The sequence below is a fragment of the Juglans microcarpa x Juglans regia genome, chromosome 6S (assembly GCF_004785595.1).
Source record: "Juglans microcarpa x Juglans regia isolate MS1-56 chromosome 6S, Jm3101_v1.0, whole genome shotgun sequence".
In the NCBI taxonomy this organism is placed as follows: Eukaryota; Viridiplantae; Streptophyta; class Magnoliopsida; order Fagales; family Juglandaceae; genus Juglans; species Juglans microcarpa x Juglans regia.
In genome coordinates this window covers 214919-235139 of record NC_054605.1, presented here as the reverse complement: position 1 = coordinate 235139, position 20221 = coordinate 214919, and the positions used below count along the sequence as shown (strand labels likewise).

At 38.0% G+C, this 20221-nt stretch overlaps 2 protein-coding genes and 1 non-coding gene across 3 annotated transcripts; 2 read left to right on the top strand and 1 right to left on the bottom strand.

Moving 5' to 3' along the window:
• Nucleotides 1-9874: 9874 nt before the first annotated feature.
• LOC121238004 lies at nt 9875-9982 on the bottom strand. Its single transcript, XR_005935050.1, has one exon. It is a non-coding gene; the product is annotated as a small nucleolar RNA R71 (small nucleolar RNA).
• A 6615-nt stretch (nt 9983-16597) lies between these two features.
• LOC121237671 lies at nt 16598-17020 on the top strand. Its single transcript, XM_041134514.1, has one exon. The coding sequence runs from the start codon at nt 16598-16600 to the stop codon at nt 17018-17020; it is 423 nt and encodes a 140-aa protein (XP_040990448.1).
• Nucleotides 17021-19068: 2048 nt separating this feature from the next.
• LOC121237669 lies at nt 19069-19467 on the top strand. Its single transcript, XM_041134512.1, has one exon. The coding sequence runs from the start codon at nt 19069-19071 to the stop codon at nt 19465-19467; it is 399 nt and encodes a 132-aa protein (XP_040990446.1).
• The last annotated feature ends 754 nt before the right edge of the window (nt 19468-20221 follow it).

The following is a 20221-nucleotide window of genomic DNA, read 5'->3' as shown; positions in this document are numbered from 1 at the left end:
AATCTGGTAGAGGAATGAAGGTTGGTGTTATACCACCACTCCCCTCATGGTAGCCATGAGGCCTACTCTCTCGGCCTCTGGTGTACAAAACACTTTAGGTATTGCCATACGCAACGGTTCACCACCTTAGTTTGGCCATCAGACTGGGGATGGTAAGCTGAGTTGTAAGACGGCTTTGTACCTTGAAGCTTGAACAACTTCTTCCAGAAGGAACTTGTGAATATAACATCATGGTCAGTGACTAGGGTTATAGGCATACCATGTAGTCTGAACATTTGAAAGAAGAAGAGTCGAGCCACTATGGATGCAGTGTAGGGGTGAGAGAGAGGGAGGAAATGGGCATATTTTGTGAATCAATCCTGATATGAACCCGTAGGAAAGAAATCCCTTGAACCCACAATTAATTTGAAAACTCCTCAAGGAAGCCAAAATCAAGTCAATGGATGGAAAATCTAGATCCCATGAGAACTCGTTTCAAGAACCTAGATTATATTAAAATCTAGACCCGTTGAAAAACCTATCTCAAGAACCCAGATTACAAGGAGAAACGCTACAAAGGTTGTGATTTACCTTTGATAAGTTTAATAGTTCAATAAAGAACAAGAGGAGTAAAACTCAACTCACAATGAATAAATTCATCAAATTTCATAAAACTGCTTAAAATGAGGCTACAAAGAGTATTTAAACCTAAACCTAATTAAAACCCTAGCTAAAATAAAGCCCCTTTTACCCAAAATGCCCCTGGATGAACAATGTTGCGGCTACAGTAACCTCTAAAAACCCTAGTTCAATGAAATAATAACTTTCCCAACATGCCCTTACATAGGCCTCTTTTAAGTCCTTCCCATAATAAACTTAATTATTCTAAACTAATAAAATAAGTCCTTTAAATGAATTAAATAAGTTGAAAGCCTTTAAGTGCCCAAAGCCTTTAAGTCATGTTGTTGCCCTCTTCTACAGCTTATCAAATGAATCAAAACTGGATCTTCATCCTTCAAGCCAATCTTGAATGTTGGGCTCTTGTTAAACTCGTCCCAAGTGGATTGCCAATCCTTGCATTGCACTCTTGACCTTGTAATTGGCCCATATGGAACTTGCAAATGATCTTTAAGATTAGGTCCATGTTGGTGCCCATCATTCCCGCTCTCCTCAAAATGATTCGACCTTGAATCTCCACCTGGATCAAAGGGAAAAATATTAGCAACATTGAAAATAGCAGAAATATGATACTTACCTGTAAGATCCACTTGATATGCATTATCATTAATTTGTTCAAGAATTTGGAATTGTCCGTCCAAGATACTCCTATCATCAACTGGTAAAGGCATTAAATCTAGAGGAGTAAATGGATTAAGTCTATAAACAATTTCAAAAGGTGAAAATTGGATAGTAGCATAAACACTCCAATTATATGCAAACTCAATGAAACGCAAATGATACTCTCGCAAATGTTCATGCAACAAGTCAATGTATGGCAAATGATACTCCCACTAACGTTCATGAAACACACCTAAAGTTTTCCTTACATGAAAATGACCACTCCAATTATATGCAAACTCAATGAATGGCAAGCAATACTCTCACAAATGTTCATGCAACACGTTAATCAATGACAAATGATACTTCCACAAATGTTCATGCAACACGTCAATGAATGGCAAATGATACTCCCACAAACGTTCATACAACACATCAATGAATAACAAATGATACTTCCACAAACGTTCATGCAACACGTCATTGAATGGCAAATGATATTCCCACAAACGTTCATGCAACACAACAAAAGTCTTCCTTACACCAAGGTTACCCAACAAACCACCATGTCTATCACACACAAGCAACTTATGTATAAAACTAGTAGGCACATAAAGTCTATTCTCTTTAAACAAGTACCAATCTAGTTTATAGAACTTACCAAACGATGTTTTCTCACTTGTTCCATACACACTAGCAAAGTCATCATCATTAGAATGCAATTCCTTGTCATATTCAAGTCTCAATAATTTTGCATCTAAAATGAAGACAAGGACATACCTTCTTGCTAAAGCATCAACCACAAAATTTTCCGTATCTTATGTGTATTTGAGTACATGAGGAAAAGTATCAATACAGTCCTCCCACTTAGCATGCATTCTAGTCAACAACTTACTTTGTCCCTTCATGTGTGTCAAGGACTCATGTTTTTGAAAGAAAGGTCGGTTAAGAATTGTCGCACTTGGCACAAAATCAATGTAGTGCTCTATCTCCCTAATAGGTGGTAATCCACTAAACACACTGCTAGGGAACATGACCTTATATCCCTGCAACAAAGAGACAACAATATTAGGCAAAGATACGTCAAGTTCGTTAGTACTAAGACTCGCCTTAGCATAAAAACTCACTTTTCTCTTTATTTTTCTCTCACTTTCTTCACTCTCTCTTTTCTTTCTACTTCTGTTTTACTCACTTTTTCTGTTTCACTCTTTTTTTTTCTATTACTCTCTTTTTCTTCGTCTTTTTTTACACTCTCGACCTCACAATTATTTTCCAACCCATTCTCTTTTTTTCTTGAGGTCTCAACCTCACTGTCATCTTTTTTCTCTCTCTCTCCTCTTTAGCCTCACTATTTCTTTTTTTCTCAATCTCACCTTCACTCTTGCTTTTTAGCTCAATCTCACTTTCACTTTTACTTTTTAGCTCAATCTCTTTTTCGCTTTTTCTTTTTTGATCACTCTCACTTTCACTCTTTCTTTTTTGATCACTCTCAGTTTCACTCTTTCTTTCTTAGCAACCTCACTTTTCAGTTTCAATTGGTTCCCATGGGCTTGTGTTGGAGTTAAATGAGCAAATTTGATTGTTTTTCTATCCTTTTCAAAACTGTATATGTTCCTTAACCCATCATGGATCACCTTCCTATCATATTGCCATGGCTTCCCCAACAAAATATTACCAGCATGCATAGGCACTACATCACAAAGGACCATATCCTGGTATTTTCCAATTGAAAAATAAACTAGCACTTGCTTATTTACCCTAACCTCCCCACAATCACTCAACCACTGCAACATGTATGGTCTAGGGTGTTTCAAGGTAGGTAAATTCAATTTCTCAACTAAAGTAGTGCTAGCTAGATTAATACAACTCCTCAAATCAATAATCATACTACATACCTTGTTATTGATGTGACATCTAGTATGAAAAATATTCTAGCTCTGCTTCTCGGTATCATCCATCTTAATTTGTGTAGTAACAAGAGAATCACCATACTCTTCTTTCTCATACCCATTTTCAACACTAGACTCACTTCACCTCTTATCTCTCTTGCCCTGTAGATTTCTAATTACCGCATCTTGATGATCTATCCTATCCCCCACTTCACCCAACATCAAGTTCAACTGCTCAAACTGTTGTTGCATGGATTGCAACACAAATGATGAGTTATCTACCATTCCCTTTGGTGAAGAGCCACTCCGATGAGACATTGCAAAGTGCTGCACAAAAGAATGTTAGTGGAAAACCTCACATACTCCCTTATGTGTTTACACTCGAATAATGACACTCCACTCGTGTTTCACTCTTAATTGACTTTTTCCTGATAATAATCTCACACTTTCTTGCCTTTTACCTCAATAGTTTTTCCGCTCAAGTTCTTTAAGAACTAGTTGAATTAAATCAAGACAATACAATCTTGTATTATTCCAACCAGTAATATAGATCCAAGAAACAAGAAACAAGGAAGGAATAAAATGACACGAGACTCAATGAATTTATACGAGGGAAAGAGTAAATATAAAATAAGATACCAACTACAAAGATGTATTCAACCCCTTTGATAATAAAACTCAACTAACAAATGTTTTTCTTTCTCTTTGTTGTAACTATGTAGTAACCTTTGAATATGCTACATTTTCTTTTCTTATTCTTCTTCTTCTTTTTTATTTTTTTTTGGATTTTCTTTTTCTTTTCCTTTCTTTTCTTTTCGTTTCCTTTGCTTTCTTTTCTTTTCTTTTCCTTCTTCTTCTCTAATTCAATCACAAACAACAATACTCAATTGTGAAAATCAAGCAATTGAATTCAAGCACACAAGAATTGAGAACGAAATAGAAGAGAATCAGTGGAATGACACTCCAAGCAATTGACAAACATAGAGATGCATTAAACCCTAGAATTTTGAAACCTTAGGTGATGTAAATTTCAGCTGAACCCAAAACCCTAAGAATTTCGGCAGCCTTCTTTTGTTTATGCAATTTTTTTTTTTGGCAACCCTAGAACAATGTAGCCCTAAAATTAAATTTAAAGATGCAAGAAATTAAAAAATAGAATCAGACCTGATTAGAAACCTGGCTCTGATACCAAACGATATGAACCCGTAGGAAAGAAATCCCTTGAACTCACAATCAATTTGAAAACTCTCCAAGAAAGCCAAAATCAAGTCAATGGATGGAAAATTTAGACCCGATGACAACTCGTTTCAAGAACCTAGATTATATTAAAATCTAGACCCGTTGAAGAACCCATCTCAAGAACCCAGATTACAAGAAGGAACGCCACAAAAGTTGTGATTTACCTTTGATAAGTTCAATAGTTCAATAAAGAACAAGAGGAGTAAAACTCAACTCACAATGAATAAATTCATCAAATGTCATAAAACTGCTTAAAATGAGGCAACAAAGATTATTTAAATCTAAACCTAATTAAAACCCTAGCTAAAATAAAGCCCCTTTTACCCAAAATGCCCTGGATAAACAGTACCTCGGCTACAGTGTTGCGGCTACAGTAACACTACAGTAACATCTAGAAACCCTAGTTCAATGAAATAATAACTTTCCCAACATGCCCTTGCATAGGCCCCCTTAAGTCCTTCCCCTAACAAACTCAATTATTCTAAACTAATAAAATAAGTCCTTTAAATGAATTAAATAAGTTGAAATCCTTTAAGTGCCCAAAGCCTTTAAGTCATGTTGTTGCCCTCTTCCATAGCTTATCAAATGAATAAAAACTGGATCTTCATCCTTCAAGCCCATCTTGAATGTTGTGCTCTTGTTAAACTCGTTCCAAGTGGATTGCATCAATCCTTGCATTGCCTCCTTGATTTTCTTGGCTATTGACCTTGTAATTGGCCCATCTGGAACTTGCAAATGATCTTTAAGATTAGGTCCATGTTGGTACCCACCAAATCCACTACCACCAAAATTACAGAAAACCCCTTTAATACTGGTAGGGCATCAATGAAGTCCATTGAAATGTTTGCCCAGCTTCTAGTAGGGATAGGTAGTGGCTGAAGTAAGCCTGCAGGGTGCAAAATCTCTGATTTGCATTTTTGGCATATGGAGCACTCCCTAAGAGCATTGACATTGGTTTCATCAAAGTCATCTCCAAAATTTAATGAAAAATACATATTTTTCCTAAATCTAAAACCTCCCCAGCCATAACCCCACATTGGATTAGTCAAAATAATAATATAATATTATTTTTTAAATAATAATATTTTTAATTTTTTTCATATTTTGCAATTACACCAACCATAGGTTAATAAATAATTAAATTTGTACTTAAATTATTTTTTCCCAACTAGAATTTTTCCTCAACCTAATTATCCAACAAATACATTTTGCCAACCTTTCTTCTACCCAACAATCAAATATACAATTTATGAAACTAACAAACACATTTTGCCAACCTTTCTTCTATCCAACAAACACATCTATAATTTGTTCATCCAAGAAACATATTATGTCAATATTTCTTCTACCCAATACTCACATCTACAATTCTTGAAGCTAACAAACACTTCCACAAACCCTTCTTCTCTACCCAAACTTCACATCTATAATTTTAAAACTAACAAACACATTTATTCCACCATGCACAATACACAACATTCATATTTGCAATTATTGAAACCAACATGTAGATGTAGCCAACCATTCTTTTTTTGTCAAGATTTTTAGTTGTAGCTAATAGTCTTAGATTAAGTCCTATAAATAGATCCATCCTCTAACTACTTCCCACTCATCAAAAACCAATCTTTCTTCTTCCAATTCTTCAAATTTTCTTCTCTCAATTCCCTATAGATCCCTTTTGGAGTATTGATCATATTTTATATTACGATTCTTTTGATCATGAGTTCAATATGATAGAAGCAATGGCCCTACAATGGGAACAATGTGCAGCCAAGGGAGCATTTGCTTCACATCATCGTATGTTCATCAGACATGATCCATTGGAATGTCATGAATGCCTTTGGAATGATTACTTTGCTGAGCCGCCAATATATCCGCCAAATGTTTTTAATAGGAGGTTTTGACTTACTCGTGATCTTTTTCTACATGTACATTCTATAGTTGAAGCTCATGATGATTATTTTGTCCAAAAGAGAGATGCAAGTGGGAGGCTTGAATTGTCTTCCCTTCAAAAGATGACTGCAATAATTAGGATGCTCACAGATGGGGTAATGACAGATCTTATGGACAAGTATGTCAGAATTAGAGAAAGCACTGCATGGTTGAATATGAAGAAATTTGTGAAGGCGATCATGTCAATTTTTAGGGGTGAGTACTTGAGGTCTCCAAATGGCAGTGATATAGCGAGGTTACTAGAAGTCGGACAAAGGCATGGGTTTTTACGAATGTTGGGTAGCATTGATTGCATGTATTGGAAATAAAGGATTTGTCCTAGTGCTTGGAAAGGTATGTACTCTAGTCACGTAAATGAATCAACTATTATTTTAGAAGTTGCTGCGTCTTACAATCTTTGGATATGGTATGCTTTTTTTTACTTGCCTGGGTCTCATAACGACATCAACGTACTCGATCGAACTTCTATTTTTGTTGCATTGGCCAAAGGTTGTGCTCCTCCGTGCAACTACACAATCAATGGTCATGAGTACACAATGGGATATTATCTTGCGGATGGTATATATCCTTCGTGGGTAACATTAGTGAAAATAATTTCTGCTCCACATGAACAAAAGAAAAAATATTTTGCTGATTGCCAAGAGTCTACAAGGAAAGATGTGGAGCGTGCCTTCAAAGTACTCCAAGGTAGATTTGCAATTGTGCATGGACCTATTAAGTATTTCCAGCCTGAAGTTCTAAAAGACATTTTGTACGCATCCATTATCTTGTACAATATGATCATTGAAGATAAGCATCATCTATATCTTGGGGCTAACCAGTTCATTTACGAAGCAATGGATAATACTCCAAATGAGCCAATTTTGTGTGATAATATACCTTATGAGTGCATGAAAGTGCACTTTAAATACCCAATTATTGGAATAGAATGCTAAAATTTGAATAGAAATCATAGGAATTAATTTATATTCTTGAATTTAGTTTCTATTTACTTTGGGATACACCTAAGCACATTTTTATGTTTAATTTCAGAATCCAAAAAAGAGAGAGCTAAAGCTCAGTCAAATTCAAAGCAATTTTTGAATTAGAATAATTCCCAATAGATTTCAATGAAGCATGACATTTGAATTGAGCAAGACTTTCAAGTAATAAGGACTCTTCATTTTCAACGTGGACTGACTTTCAATGTGGATAGACGTGTGAAATTTCAACAAAGCAAGGATGCTTCAACATGAGAAGATTTCAATGTTGGGATATCTTTTCAAAATATCAAATAAAGGATAACATCAAATAAGGTGAGTTTGAGAGTAATTTGAATCAAGAGAAAAAGAAACAAATGCAAGAAGTCCAAGTCCAAAACACGCTAGGAGACGGTCTGAACATACCTTGGTATTTTGATTATAACTTTCCACTCACACAACTGACTGATGCGATTCTTGATGCGTTGAAAAACTATCTTAAAGGGCTAACATTAATGTTATAAGGATGTCCAATGTCTGACTTCTGAAGTGCATACACAACTGCCAAGTTGAGTCCTAAAAGTTAGGGAATTTTTTATGCGGGAATCAGGAAAACGTTAGGATTTCTTCTATACCCTCGAGAAGCATATCATTGGGAGGGCTTTGAAGGGAGGAAGCAAAGTTCTAGAGAAGAGAAAAATACCATTTTACTTTTTCTGTTCTCCCATGGAGAACTAAATATTGGGTAAAGCCTAGGATAGAAATTAATTGGTGAAAATACTTTGACTTTATTTAAATTCATAGATTAAGTTTTATTGTTTAAGATTTTAGGATTGAATTCTCTATTTTTTTTAGTTTTTATAAGTTTGAGACAATTATATTAAATCTTGCTCTACTTTGATTTCGTTGAGCTATACGATTATGTCATTGATGTGATCTTTTGCTACACTACTGTTTGCTATACGATTTCATCTTTAGATCTAATATTTATTTTTATATATGAAAATTATGGTTGTAAAGGGGGGAATAGATTCTAAAATTAAATTTGAGAAAGTAGATGAATATAATGTTATATCTTCCAATTAGGAATTTGGTGCTATAATTCTTAATTGTGTATATAGTTTGCGTTGAAAAAGTCAGAGTATTGGATCCGGTTGATGAAAGCCCGAAACTTTACTTGTCTTTTTATTCATGCCCTAATCTCATTTTAATTGCGTGCTTTAGGCAAAATTTTCATATTCTTGTCATATTGTCATTTAATCTTTTTTCTTAAACTTGCATCTTGTAGTGTTTTTTCTGACTTCCTGTCGATCGATACCCTGAACTATATATATCACCACATAATCAAATTTTGGCGCCGCTGTCGGAGAGTATGGTGCAAGAGTTGATATGAGACATAATTTACTTCAGTAGTTAGTAAATGCGGTAATTTCGTTCCCTCTTTTAGCTTGCTGCATTATTATTATTTTTTTTCTTTCTTTTCATAGTATTTTTAGTTTTTAGTATTTTGTTATCTTGCATGCATAGATATAAAGATGTAGTGGGTAGATTTGCTTGTAGGCTTGTGCTAGAGTCATAATAAAAAATTTTAAATCATTTATTTGACAATCCATCTAGTCCCAAAGAAATAGGTGAACACGAAGATCAACCTACTAAAACTCTTCAGGATTACCCCCACCCTACACGCACAGCCACACCATCATGCATCATATTTCCAGCCTATACTCATCAACTTTATTTTAAAACAGGGATGATATAACTACTTCTCACATTTCATGGTTTAGAGAATGAAAATCTTTATTTGCACATTAGGGAGTTTGAGGAAGTAGTTGCAACTTTTCATAGTCATAATGCTACAGATGATGTTGTGAGACTTAAGTTCTTTCCTTTCTCTTTGAAGGATAGGGCAAAGAGCTAGTTGTAAAGGCATAGAGAGAGCTCTGCAAACCCTCGCAAAATCACAAAATTGGGAGCAAAGAAGTGACGCAGCAGTCTAGATCTCAATGGATTCAACTACTCGAAGGAGCGGCGGAGGCTTCTCGAAGGTCTTTACAAGGTAATCATGAGCCGAACCTTCGTCTATGCCACCTTCATCATCACCGGTGCTTTTGTTGGAGAACAGGTTGTTGATTATGGAGTTCATAAGCTGTGGGAATACAACAATATTGGGAAATGTTATGAAGACATCCCAGTCTTGGGACAAAGGCAATCAGAAGAATGACTTTTTGAATTCTTCCCCTTGGCGTCTTTTTAAGTAGATACCTTTGGAGTTTTGAGGCATTTATGTAATTGATAGCTTTGTGCATGTTTTCAATGAGTATTATATGCTTGTGTGCATCAAACATTTCCCAAGCATGTTTTGATTCATCTTAGCTGTCAAAAGTGTTAAATTGGTACAAGTTATGTACGGCTACAAGGATTCATCTCAGCCGAAAACATTGTAAGTTCATTTCATTTTCTGAATTTCTAATAAAAAAAAAAGAGCTGGTTGTACTCACTAAGATCACGATCAATAGGATCATGGAATGAGATGGCACAAGTCTTCTTTAACAAATATTTTCCCCAACATAAGACCAATGCTTTGAAGAGGCAGATCTCCACCTTTGCACAAAAGGATAGCGAGACTTTGTATCAGGCTTGGGAGAGGTTTAAGGAGTTGTTGAGTATGTGTCCTCGTCATGGGTATGAGAACTGGCGCTTAGTTAGTTATTTCTATGAGGGACTTACACCTAGAGAACTTCAATTCATAGAGATGATGTGTAATGGTGAGCTTTTGCAAAAAACTCTAGATGAGGCCATAGAATATCTCAATGAGTTTGCTGACAAAACTCACACTTGGACCGGATCTAGTGCTACTGAGCAGTACAAATAGGTCACGACCTGCTGGAAATCCAAATAGTGGTGGAATTTACCATCTTAGGGAAGAGGATAACCTAAAAACTAAAGTTAAGATGCTTACTAGAGAGTTAGAGGTGTTAAAAACTAAGGATTTAAAGCCAACACACGTGGCTACTCGTGTAGAGTCTTTTGGACTGTGTTTTATGTGTGGTGGGTAGATCACCTAGCTCAAAAGTGCCCCACATTTGCTGAAATGAGGGGAATATATGAGGAACAATGTAATGTCTTAGGTATGTGCAAAAAATCTTTTGCACCTTTCTCTGAAATCTACAATCCTAGGTGGTGTAATCACCCCAATTTTAGTTGAAAATAAAAGAAAAACAGCAACCTGCACAGCCACCTAAAGCTTACCCCGCACCGTATCATGCATCATCTTCTTCTAGGAACTCCTTAGAAGATACTTTATATGCTTTTATTGAGGCACCACATAAAACTAATCAAAAGCCTGAGTCTTTGATTACGCATGTTGTTGAAGAAAATAAGGAAATAAAGAGCCATGTATCCAAGTTGATGAGCTCCTTGAGTGTGAATGAACATAGCAAGTTCCCTTCTCAAGCTCAATCCACACCCTAAGGTCAACATATGGCACAAGGAAATTTGAAGGTGGTCAATGTCATTGTGACATGAAGTGTAAATCTTTACACATCCCAACAACTGATAAGTCAGAAGATGTTGAAAAGGATCAAAGAATGGTGGAGCTGAGCTGCCTAAGGAAGCCATTGTAATAAAGAGCCCAATTAAGGTACAATTTCCTCAAGCTTTAAAATCGAGTATGCGAGCTTTGGATCCTAGCAATGAAATCTTAGAGAACCTCAGGCAGGTAAAAATTAACCTCCATCTTTTGCATGTTATTAAACAAGTTCCTAGTTGTGAAAATTTCTCAGAGACTTGTGTACTGTTAAGAGGAAGCACCATGTTAAGAAGACAACATTTCTGATAGAGCAAGTTAGTGCTCTAATTGAGGACCCTAGTTGTCCAACTATTGCATGTAATATTGAGAATCATGAGTTTGGGCAAGCCTTGCTAAATTTAGGGGCTAGTGTAAATTTGATACCTTATTCCATTTATTTGCAGCTTAGTTTGGGTGAGATTAAGTCCACTTTTGTTGCGCTTCAATTGGCTGACTGTTTAGTTAAGAAACCGTGTGGGATAGTTGAGGATCTTTTAATCCAAATTGATAAGTTTACTACCCTGTTGATTTTTTAATTTTGGACACTCAGTCGGTTGTTGAGTTGACTCTAAGATTCCTCTCATATTAGCTAGGTCTTTCCTTGCTACAGCTAATCCACTTATAAACTGCAGGAATGGGTTGATAAAACTATCTTTTGGAAACATGACCACGGAGGTAAACATATTCCACATCAGTAAGCAGCCCAGGGAGGATTATGAGTGCCAACAAACGTACTTAATTGATGCATTCACTCAAGAGGAGGAATTTGATATCACCACCAAAGATATGAGAAGTGTGGAAAATGTAGTGGTCGATCATCTCTCGAGGCTCACATTTGAGGACACCACCAACCCCCAACATAAACTTAACCCCACCATGAAAGAAGTTGTGAAAAATGAGGTAATAAAGTTCTTGGAGGCTAGTAAGTTTAGAAAATTTCAGTTGACCGAGTTAGAAGAGTTGAGAAATGATACTTATGAGAACTCTAAAATCTATAAGGCTAAAATGAAATCGTTTCATGATAAAAATATTCTTAGGAAGATATTTAAGCCAAAATGACTAAGTATACTTATATGATTCTAGATTTCACAAGCACCCAGAAAAACTTCGGTCCAGGTGAACTGGACCCTTCTGGTCCCTCTGTAGTGAAACATATTTTTTAAAACAAGGCGGTAGAAATAGAGGATCCTTGGGATGCCAGAGTCTTTAAAGTAAATGGCCAACGCCTAAAAATACTTATTGATAGACAAATTTCTGAAGTGGAAGACATTCCACTTGTAGACCAAGTCTATCAACCTTGACCCTACCATGCATGTATTTTTTTTTAATTGTTTTCGTTTCTTTTCTTTTCTTTCCATTCCTGATCTTTCTTTTTGTTTGCTACAGTTTTCTTTATTTTCAGTTTGCAGAATAGGTCATGTGATGACCCGAGTTTTGTTCAGGCTTGGCCCTTAGAATTCATTCCAGGTTGCCATGGCATTTTAGGAGCCTTAGTTACTTTGAAAGGCCTTAGAATTTTTGATGTAGTAACTTGAGCCCAAGAGGAGAATGGCCCTAGTTTACTTTGGAATTTCATCCCTATTTAGAAACTTAGGTCCAATGGTTAGGCCCATGATCCAATTATAAGTCACTAGTATGATGTGTCATGAGAGTGTTACACTTTGAGACTCTAGTCTTGATAGTGGGTTAAGGGGGAAAGAGAGGTGTAGGAAGGCACCAAGATGGGCTTGCACGCCTAGCCCATTGTTATTTTGTCCAAAATTTGAGTACCATGGTAGGTTTCTTGGAAATGGAAGCCTAAGGAAGTGAAATGGAATTTTTCTAGAAGTTTTGCATAGGAAACTGAAGGGAGGCATATAGGATTTCAAATTTAGCTAGCTTTTTGCCATGTGTCAAGCATGCACAAAGTTTCTAGAAGATTTTATGAAAAGACTTTTGTATCAAGGACAAGTTTGCCCTTAGGGTTTCGGCTAGCACACTCCCAAGCATTTCATTGACTTGCCACTTGTCACCTAGTGTATTTTAGACCAATGGTATATGAAAGGTCACATAGGGAATGAGTACTTGGAAGATGAAGTAACATCTTGGAAAAGGAAATGGAGAGGACGGCTAGTGCTATGGCACATGCCCAATGCCACTTGTCTTCCACGCCAAGAGTCACTTGTTGGGAAAAAGGAAAAGGTATGTATGGTTTTACCAATCTACCCTTGAAGAGATATTTACTTGTTTAAGGAAAGGAAGGGCATAAAGGGGAGAGAAGGAATTTTGGCCAAGGAGAAGTCCTACACGCCACCCCCCAAAGTGTCCCTTCCCAATGTAATCCAAGTGGGAAATTCCAAGTGGCGTTTTGGCAATAGGGAAAGGGGGAAGAAGAAACCTTGCCATTTGTCATCCATGCAAGGACTTTGGATGCAACCAAGGAGGGAAGTGAAGGGTCTCATATATAAAGAGAAGGGTTCACGCCTAGGGGGCTTTTCCCTTGCCATTTTTCGGATTTGCATGAGCTCTCAGTCTCTCCACACAATTCTCCCTTGTTCATTTGAAATTTTTCTCATTTTATTCTATTTTCTTTCTAGCCAAACAAGGAGGATCCTTGCAAGAGAAGGGATTTCAGCACTACCAAGGATTAGCAAGGTAAGGATCGGTTTCCTCTAAGTCTTGCACACACACAAGTCTTTTCTCAGTCCGAAAATGAGATTCAAATCTCATTAGACTTTGAGAAAGATAGAACACACATAGTTTCTAACATCTTCTTGCAAATAACTTAGGATTTTCAAGAGAAACCCTTGAGGCTGATTAGTGAAGGGGGAGTTCATCCTCCATGCTTCAACAATCACTTGTAACTTGCTTACTTTAGGTTTTGTTTTACCTTATGAGTGAAATGAAGGGGTTTTAACCTAGAGTGCTTAAGAATGGAGTGGTAACCCCTGGGTCGACAAAGTACCATCAACGAGCCTCGAATGGATTCTTTTAAAAGGATACCGGAGCGAGGAAGTGCCTAACGCTAGTGGGTGCATCAAACATGTAACCAGCCAAAGTAAGGTCAAGTTAATATGAATCTCTGTTTATGACGTATTCATCACGGTGCACGGACCGTTGATGGTGCGGTAACTAGCAGGAACACACGGTCCTAAAGGGAACCGTCTTGTATCCACTCTCTGAATAACAATATGAGCATAAGTGCTAAGGATCACTCGATTCAAATCTTGTGATATGTTCTAATAATGCAAGTTCTAAATAAGTTCACGTGAATAAGAAAAAGTTATGAAGTTTTTATGAAAAGCTCAAGTCTTTGCTACAAGTCTTTGTTACAAGTCTTTTGATAATGGTCAAGTGCATAAGTCAAGTTTTGGTCAAATGCATAAGTCAAGTACATGTCCATACACGCATTTCATGATATACTTGCTGAGATTTCTTGAAATCTCATTGTGGTAGTTTTCACTACCATTCCCTAACCAGAATGGTAGAAGTTGTAATAGGTACCTCAGATACCCAGGAGACAAGAAGCTGAATGGTTCCTTGATAGAGGACATGTACACTGTTCAGGCTCGTCAATACTACACTGCAGATGCATTAATTCATATGGCTAAGCTTCTCTAGGAGATCTTGTATAGTATTAGTGACACCAAGATTGATGCTACGATCTATCAACCCTCTTAGAATCTGAAGTTTTCGTGGAATATAGACTAGTTGTCTGCATACCTAGAGCGAGCCTCTAAGGCCTAGACTGACGCAAAGGCAGTAGCAAAGGAATTAGGTCTAATACCGCCCAAGCCTCATCAATCCCATTGGGTCTTTTGGTGTTTATCTCCCGATGGGACAATGGTTATGAAGAGTACGGTAGTTGAAAAGAAAAGAGAAAAAAAAAAGCGATAGTACTTATGGCCAACTTTTGTGGATCCATGTTGTTTGTTAGGAAATCCTGTGTTTTGGGAATATTAAACTATGCTTTATGATTTTGGGATATTTCACCTTTATGGCTCATGTTTACATTTGGACAATATTTTGGGTTATAATATTAGTATGCTGCCATGTGCTTTGCAATTGCTTATCGCATTGCTTAGTTTATCCGACTTTTATTAGTTTTCCATTGCTACGCTATTGAATACTGCTAGTGTACTTAGGTGCATAGCATATTATTTGTCATGTATGAGGGGTGTGTAGCTTTGTTTTACATATCCCTACATCTCAATTACCTTTCAATCCCAAATGAGGGCTGGGGGAGCCACATAGCATGGTATCAGAGCAATTACATCTCTTGGTAAACCCACACATTATCCTAGGAATGCACGGTACCTTTAACTAGGCTTGAGATCTGTAGTCATAGGCTTGGATCTTATAGCTTTAGGCTTGAATTCAGAGGAAGAAGAAGCTACGTCCATTAGATTGCGAGTTCAAGGGAAGAAATGTTACTCTCCTTAAGGAAGGGACTGACCCACGCTGGTTTTGTGCATTTTCAGGAAGAAGGAAATCATGGTTCAAAACCGGCGTGAGAATACATCTCCTAGAGGTGGGGATCAAGAGACTGGGAATCCTCTAATGGAAGGGGGACAGGCTATAGCTGAAGCCATTTTTCAGATGACTGAGGTGGTACGTACTCAAATGGAACAAGGACAGAACGCTAGACAAGTACTGCCTAGAGGAGAACAGGGATGTACTTACGAGAAGTTCATGGTGTATAGATACCTGAATTTCGTTGGAACGGAATGACCTTTAAAGGCTAATAAGTGGCTTATGGATTTAGAAAGAACCTTTGAAATTAGCGGATGCTCAGAGGAACAGAAGGTCCAGTTCACGAGTCATATGCTTCAAGGAGAAGTTGGAATTTGGTGGCATACCAAACTGCAGCTTTTGGCCCAAGAATTGGGAAGTATGACTGCACTCACTTGGGAACGATTCAAGACGGAGTTTGATAATAGTTTCTTTCCAGAGACGGCTAAGCAGCTAAAAGTTTTGGAATTTTCAAGTTTGACCCCAAGGAATATGACAGTGGATCAGTACACTGCTCGTTTTATGGAAATGGGGAGGTTTGGACCTCATCTGATTAGTACCGAGAAGATGCAAGCAAGGAAGTTCCAGGACGGTTTGCAACCTCATATCCGAAACCAAGTAGCATGCCTACAGATAGGAAATTTCCAAGAATTAGTCAATGTAGCTTCAATAGCAGAGGCAGAGCAATGAAGGCTAATCATACAGGCTCAAACGGATAGGAAAATGAGATTTCCTTACTCATCAGGATCTAGTATGGGGAAGCGAAAAGCCCCTGTAACTCCAAGCAAAGGAAATGGCGTGATAGTTGGGAAGGCAGCACTCATCACTCCACCACCTTGTCGCCAATGTGGAGAATGTTGAAGGGCCTCGGGAGCGTGTTTTAGATGTGGTCAAATCGACCATATGATCCTGGATTGTCCGTAGATTATGCCTGGAGGACTGTCAACACCAAACGCTAAACCCAAGACTGTAGCAAAAGTCAAGGTTTATGCTATTACGCTAGGAGAGGTGGACCTAGAAGCAAATGAGACGACAGACGCGGGAGTGATTACTTGTAACATTTCCAACTTTGCCTTAATTCATAGATAGCTTGTGTTTGGGAATCTTGAGTAAATATAGTTACCTCTTCAGGTAAAGTTAGATTGAAGCAGTACGTGGTATGTGCTTTGTTTGATTCTAGAGCATCAAGGTCTTTTATCTCTAGTAGATGTGTATGACGTTGTGAGCTCGAGGCTGAGCCAATGTCTCGAAAAGTTTTAGTAGCTATTCCTGATGTGAAGGTAATCAGTTGCACAAGTGTAGTTAAGAATTGCCTGTTGGAAATCGCAAACTTGGTCTTGACCGTGGATTTGATTGTCTTTCACATGATGGAATTCGATCTAATCTTAAGAATGGATTGGTTGTCTAGGCATTACGCCCAAATAGACTGTCGAAGGGGGGAGGTAGTGTTCAATTTAGCTACACGCGAAAGGATTTGTTATATGTGTGAGACTGTTTGGCTTGGTCTGTCTACGGTAACGGTCGAACAAGTCAAGAACAATTTTGTGAATGGGGCCAATGTTTATCTAGTAATGATGAGAGACGTAACAGTAGGACCTAAAGAAATCCCAGGAATCCTTGTGATTGAGGATTTTCCTAAGGTCTTCGCCGATGAACTACCCTGATTACCTCTAGATCGAGAGACGGAATTCGTAATTGAGCTTGAATCGGCCATAGCCCCAGTGCATGAGGCACCCTATCGAATGGCCCCAGCAGAATTGAAAGAGCTTAAAGTGCAAATTGAAGAGCTTCCAGCAAAGGGTTTTATCTGACCTAGCTCATCGCCATGGGGAGCACCGGTCTTGTTTGTTAAGAAGAAGGATGGGACTCTTCGAATGTGTGTCGATTATAGGGATTTGAATAAGGTGATTCTCAAACATAAATATCCATTGCCAAGGATAGACAATCTGTTGGATCAATTACAAGGAGTTGTGGTTTTCTCAAAGATTGATCTACGATCTGAATATCACCAACTTAGAATCAGGGAGCAAGATGTCTCTAAGATTGCTTTTTGAACTTGTTATGGACACTTCGAGTTCCTAGTCATGCCTTTTGAGCTGATGAATGCCCCAACCGCATTTATGGAATTGATGAATTGGATTTTCTAGCAATATTTAGACAGTTTTGTAGTGGTGTTCTTAGACGACATATTGATCTACTCCCATGAAGAGGAAGAGCATAAGAAGTGAGGATTGTACTGGAGATATTGTAGGAACATCAGTCGTATGCCAAACTTTTTGGGACATGTGATTTCTAGTGAAGGAGTTGCAGTGGACCCTACCAAGATTGATGCTGTAATGGAATGGTAAAGGCCAACTAATGCCCATGAAGTACATAGTTTCCTTGGTTTGGTAGAATACTATTGAAGGTTTGTAGAAGGGCTTTCTAGGCTTTCTTGCCCTTTAACGACACTAACAAGAAAGAATGCTAGATATGTATGGACTGAGCCGTGTGAGAAGAGTTTTCAGGAATTGAAGAAGAGGTTGACTTCAGCCCCAGTATTAGCATTACCAGAACCTCACAAGCCCTACGTAGTCTACAATGACGCCTCTAAGATGGGTTTGTGATGCGTTCTAATGCAAGAAGGAAGAGTCGTCGCTTATGCTTCGCAATAGCTCAAAGACCATGAATGGAATTATCCTACCCACAACTTGGAACTGGCAGCAGTAGTTTTTGCACTAAAAATTTGGAGGCACTATTTGTACGAAGAGAAATGCGAAGTGTACACAGACTACAAAAGTCTAAAGTACCTATTCAGTCAAAAAAATTTGAATATGAGGCAACAGAGATGAGTGCAGACCATTAGTGATTATCAGTGTGAGATTAAATATCACGCTAGCAAGCCTAACGTTGTAGCTGATGCACTTAGTTGCAAGGTTCAGACAGACTTACCATCGATCTTAGCAAGATTGAGGAATCTAATGATTGGAGATCCACCGCGAGATGCCATTTTTTGCAGTAGTACAGGAGTTCATATCTGTGACTGAAGAAGAAATCCTAGAGGGACAGCGCACCCTAGCAGAACAAAGATGAATTGAGACTTAAAAGGTCAGTTTTGGTGGGATGCAATTAAGAAGGAAATAGCCGAGTCTGTGGCAAAATGCTCCATCTGCCAGATGGTAAAAGTTGAACATCAAAGACTGGCAGGTGAATTACAGTCATTGCCTATCCCAGAGTGGAAATGGGATGATGTGTCTATGGACTTTGTAATCGGTTTGCCAATGACGTCTTCAGGAAGGAACTCAATATGGGTTATAGTCGACTGATTGACTAACATAGCTAACACAAATTCTATTGAGAAACGTTCTCGAATTTATGTTAAGGAAATTTTCTGATTGCACGGAGTACCTAAGACCATAGTATCGGACCGAGATACCCGTTTTACTTCACGATTTTGGCAGAGTTTGCAAAAGATGCTAGGCACTCATCTGATTTTTAGCAGTGCTTATCATCCTCAGATGGATGGACAGACGAACTGTACAATCCAGACCTTGGAAGACATGCTACAAGCATGCGTTATGGAGCTCAGTGGTGATTGGGAAAGTCACCTACCTTTGGTGGAATTTTCCTACAATAATAGTTTTTAGGCTACCATTTAGATGGCACCCTACGAGGCTTTGTATGGAAGAAATGCAGATCCCCGTTGTATTAGTATGAAGTGGGTGAAAGGAAAATGCTAGGACCCGAATATTTACATGAAGTTCAGAGACAAGTAACCGTTATTCAAGAAAGAATGAAATCAGCCCAGAACAGGCAGAAGAGCTACGCCGATAACCGACGTAGGAGTTTGGAGTTTGCAGTAGGACATTGGGTATACCTCAAAGTATCACCCATGAATGGAGTCGTATGTTTCGGTAAAAAGGGAAAGTTGAGTCCTCGATATGTAGGACCCTATGAGATAATCGAAAGAGTCGATCCAGTAGCTTACAGGTTGAGTCTGCCAACAAAGATGCAAGGAATACATAATGTGTTTCATGTGTCAACTTTGAAGAAGAGTTTCGGAGAAAAACGGCCATTAGTTATTGAGCCCGACGAGATTCAACTTCAACCCAACTTGTCTTATACAGAATGACCAGTACAGATCATGGATCACAAGGAACAGGAGTTGAGGAATCGGAAGATACCTCTAGTGAAAGTGCTTTGGAATAACCTGGAATTTGAAGAAGCAACTTGGGAATGGGAGGATACAATGAGAAGCGAACATCCTCATTTGTTTGTATCTTAGAACCTTTGATGTATGCATGAATTGTGTGATTTATATATATACATATGTTGTCAATGTTTTGTTCTATGAGAAATTTGTCTATTCTGTGTTTGTTAGTTTAAGTGTGGTAACCATGTGTATACCTACCAAACCCTTAAAACAGGGGAAGGCACAAACTAGAAAGACCCCACATATGTCTATTTCTTTAAGGGCACAGTTGAGAGAACAAAGAAAACGTCGTATCAGATAACACCTTAGAAGAAAACAACAAGCATTAGCAGAACAATCAAGACAGATGGAAATGTTTGAGCATCATTGTACCCATGTGATGGATGCAGACGCTCGAGGAAGGCTTTGTTTTCAACTAGCATTACCACATGAGGAACGGTGGCCGTGGAGTAGCTCGAAGGAAGTAGAAAGAAGAAATCTGCATAATTTCGATCCGGAAGCATAATCGAGCCGCACATCGAAAGAACGTTCAAGTCAGTTCGTACCCTTCGAGACCTTGGATATGTCTGCGGATTGTATTTGTTTTTGCGAAAAAGGTCAACCACTTGAGGACACGGAGCTTGAGATAGAGCATAGGTTGAATGAAATGCGTGTCAATATGTATTTTGATTAC

What these genes read in the sequence shown, in the direction of transcription:
- LOC121237671 (XM_041134514.1), top strand. Translation starts at nt 16,598, where the DNA reads ATGTCTCGAAAAGTTTTAGTAGCTATTCCTGATGTGAAGGTAATCAGT.
- LOC121237669 (XM_041134512.1), top strand. Translation starts at nt 19,069, where the DNA reads ATGCTAGGACCCGAATATTTACATGAAGTTCAGAGACAAGTAACCGTT.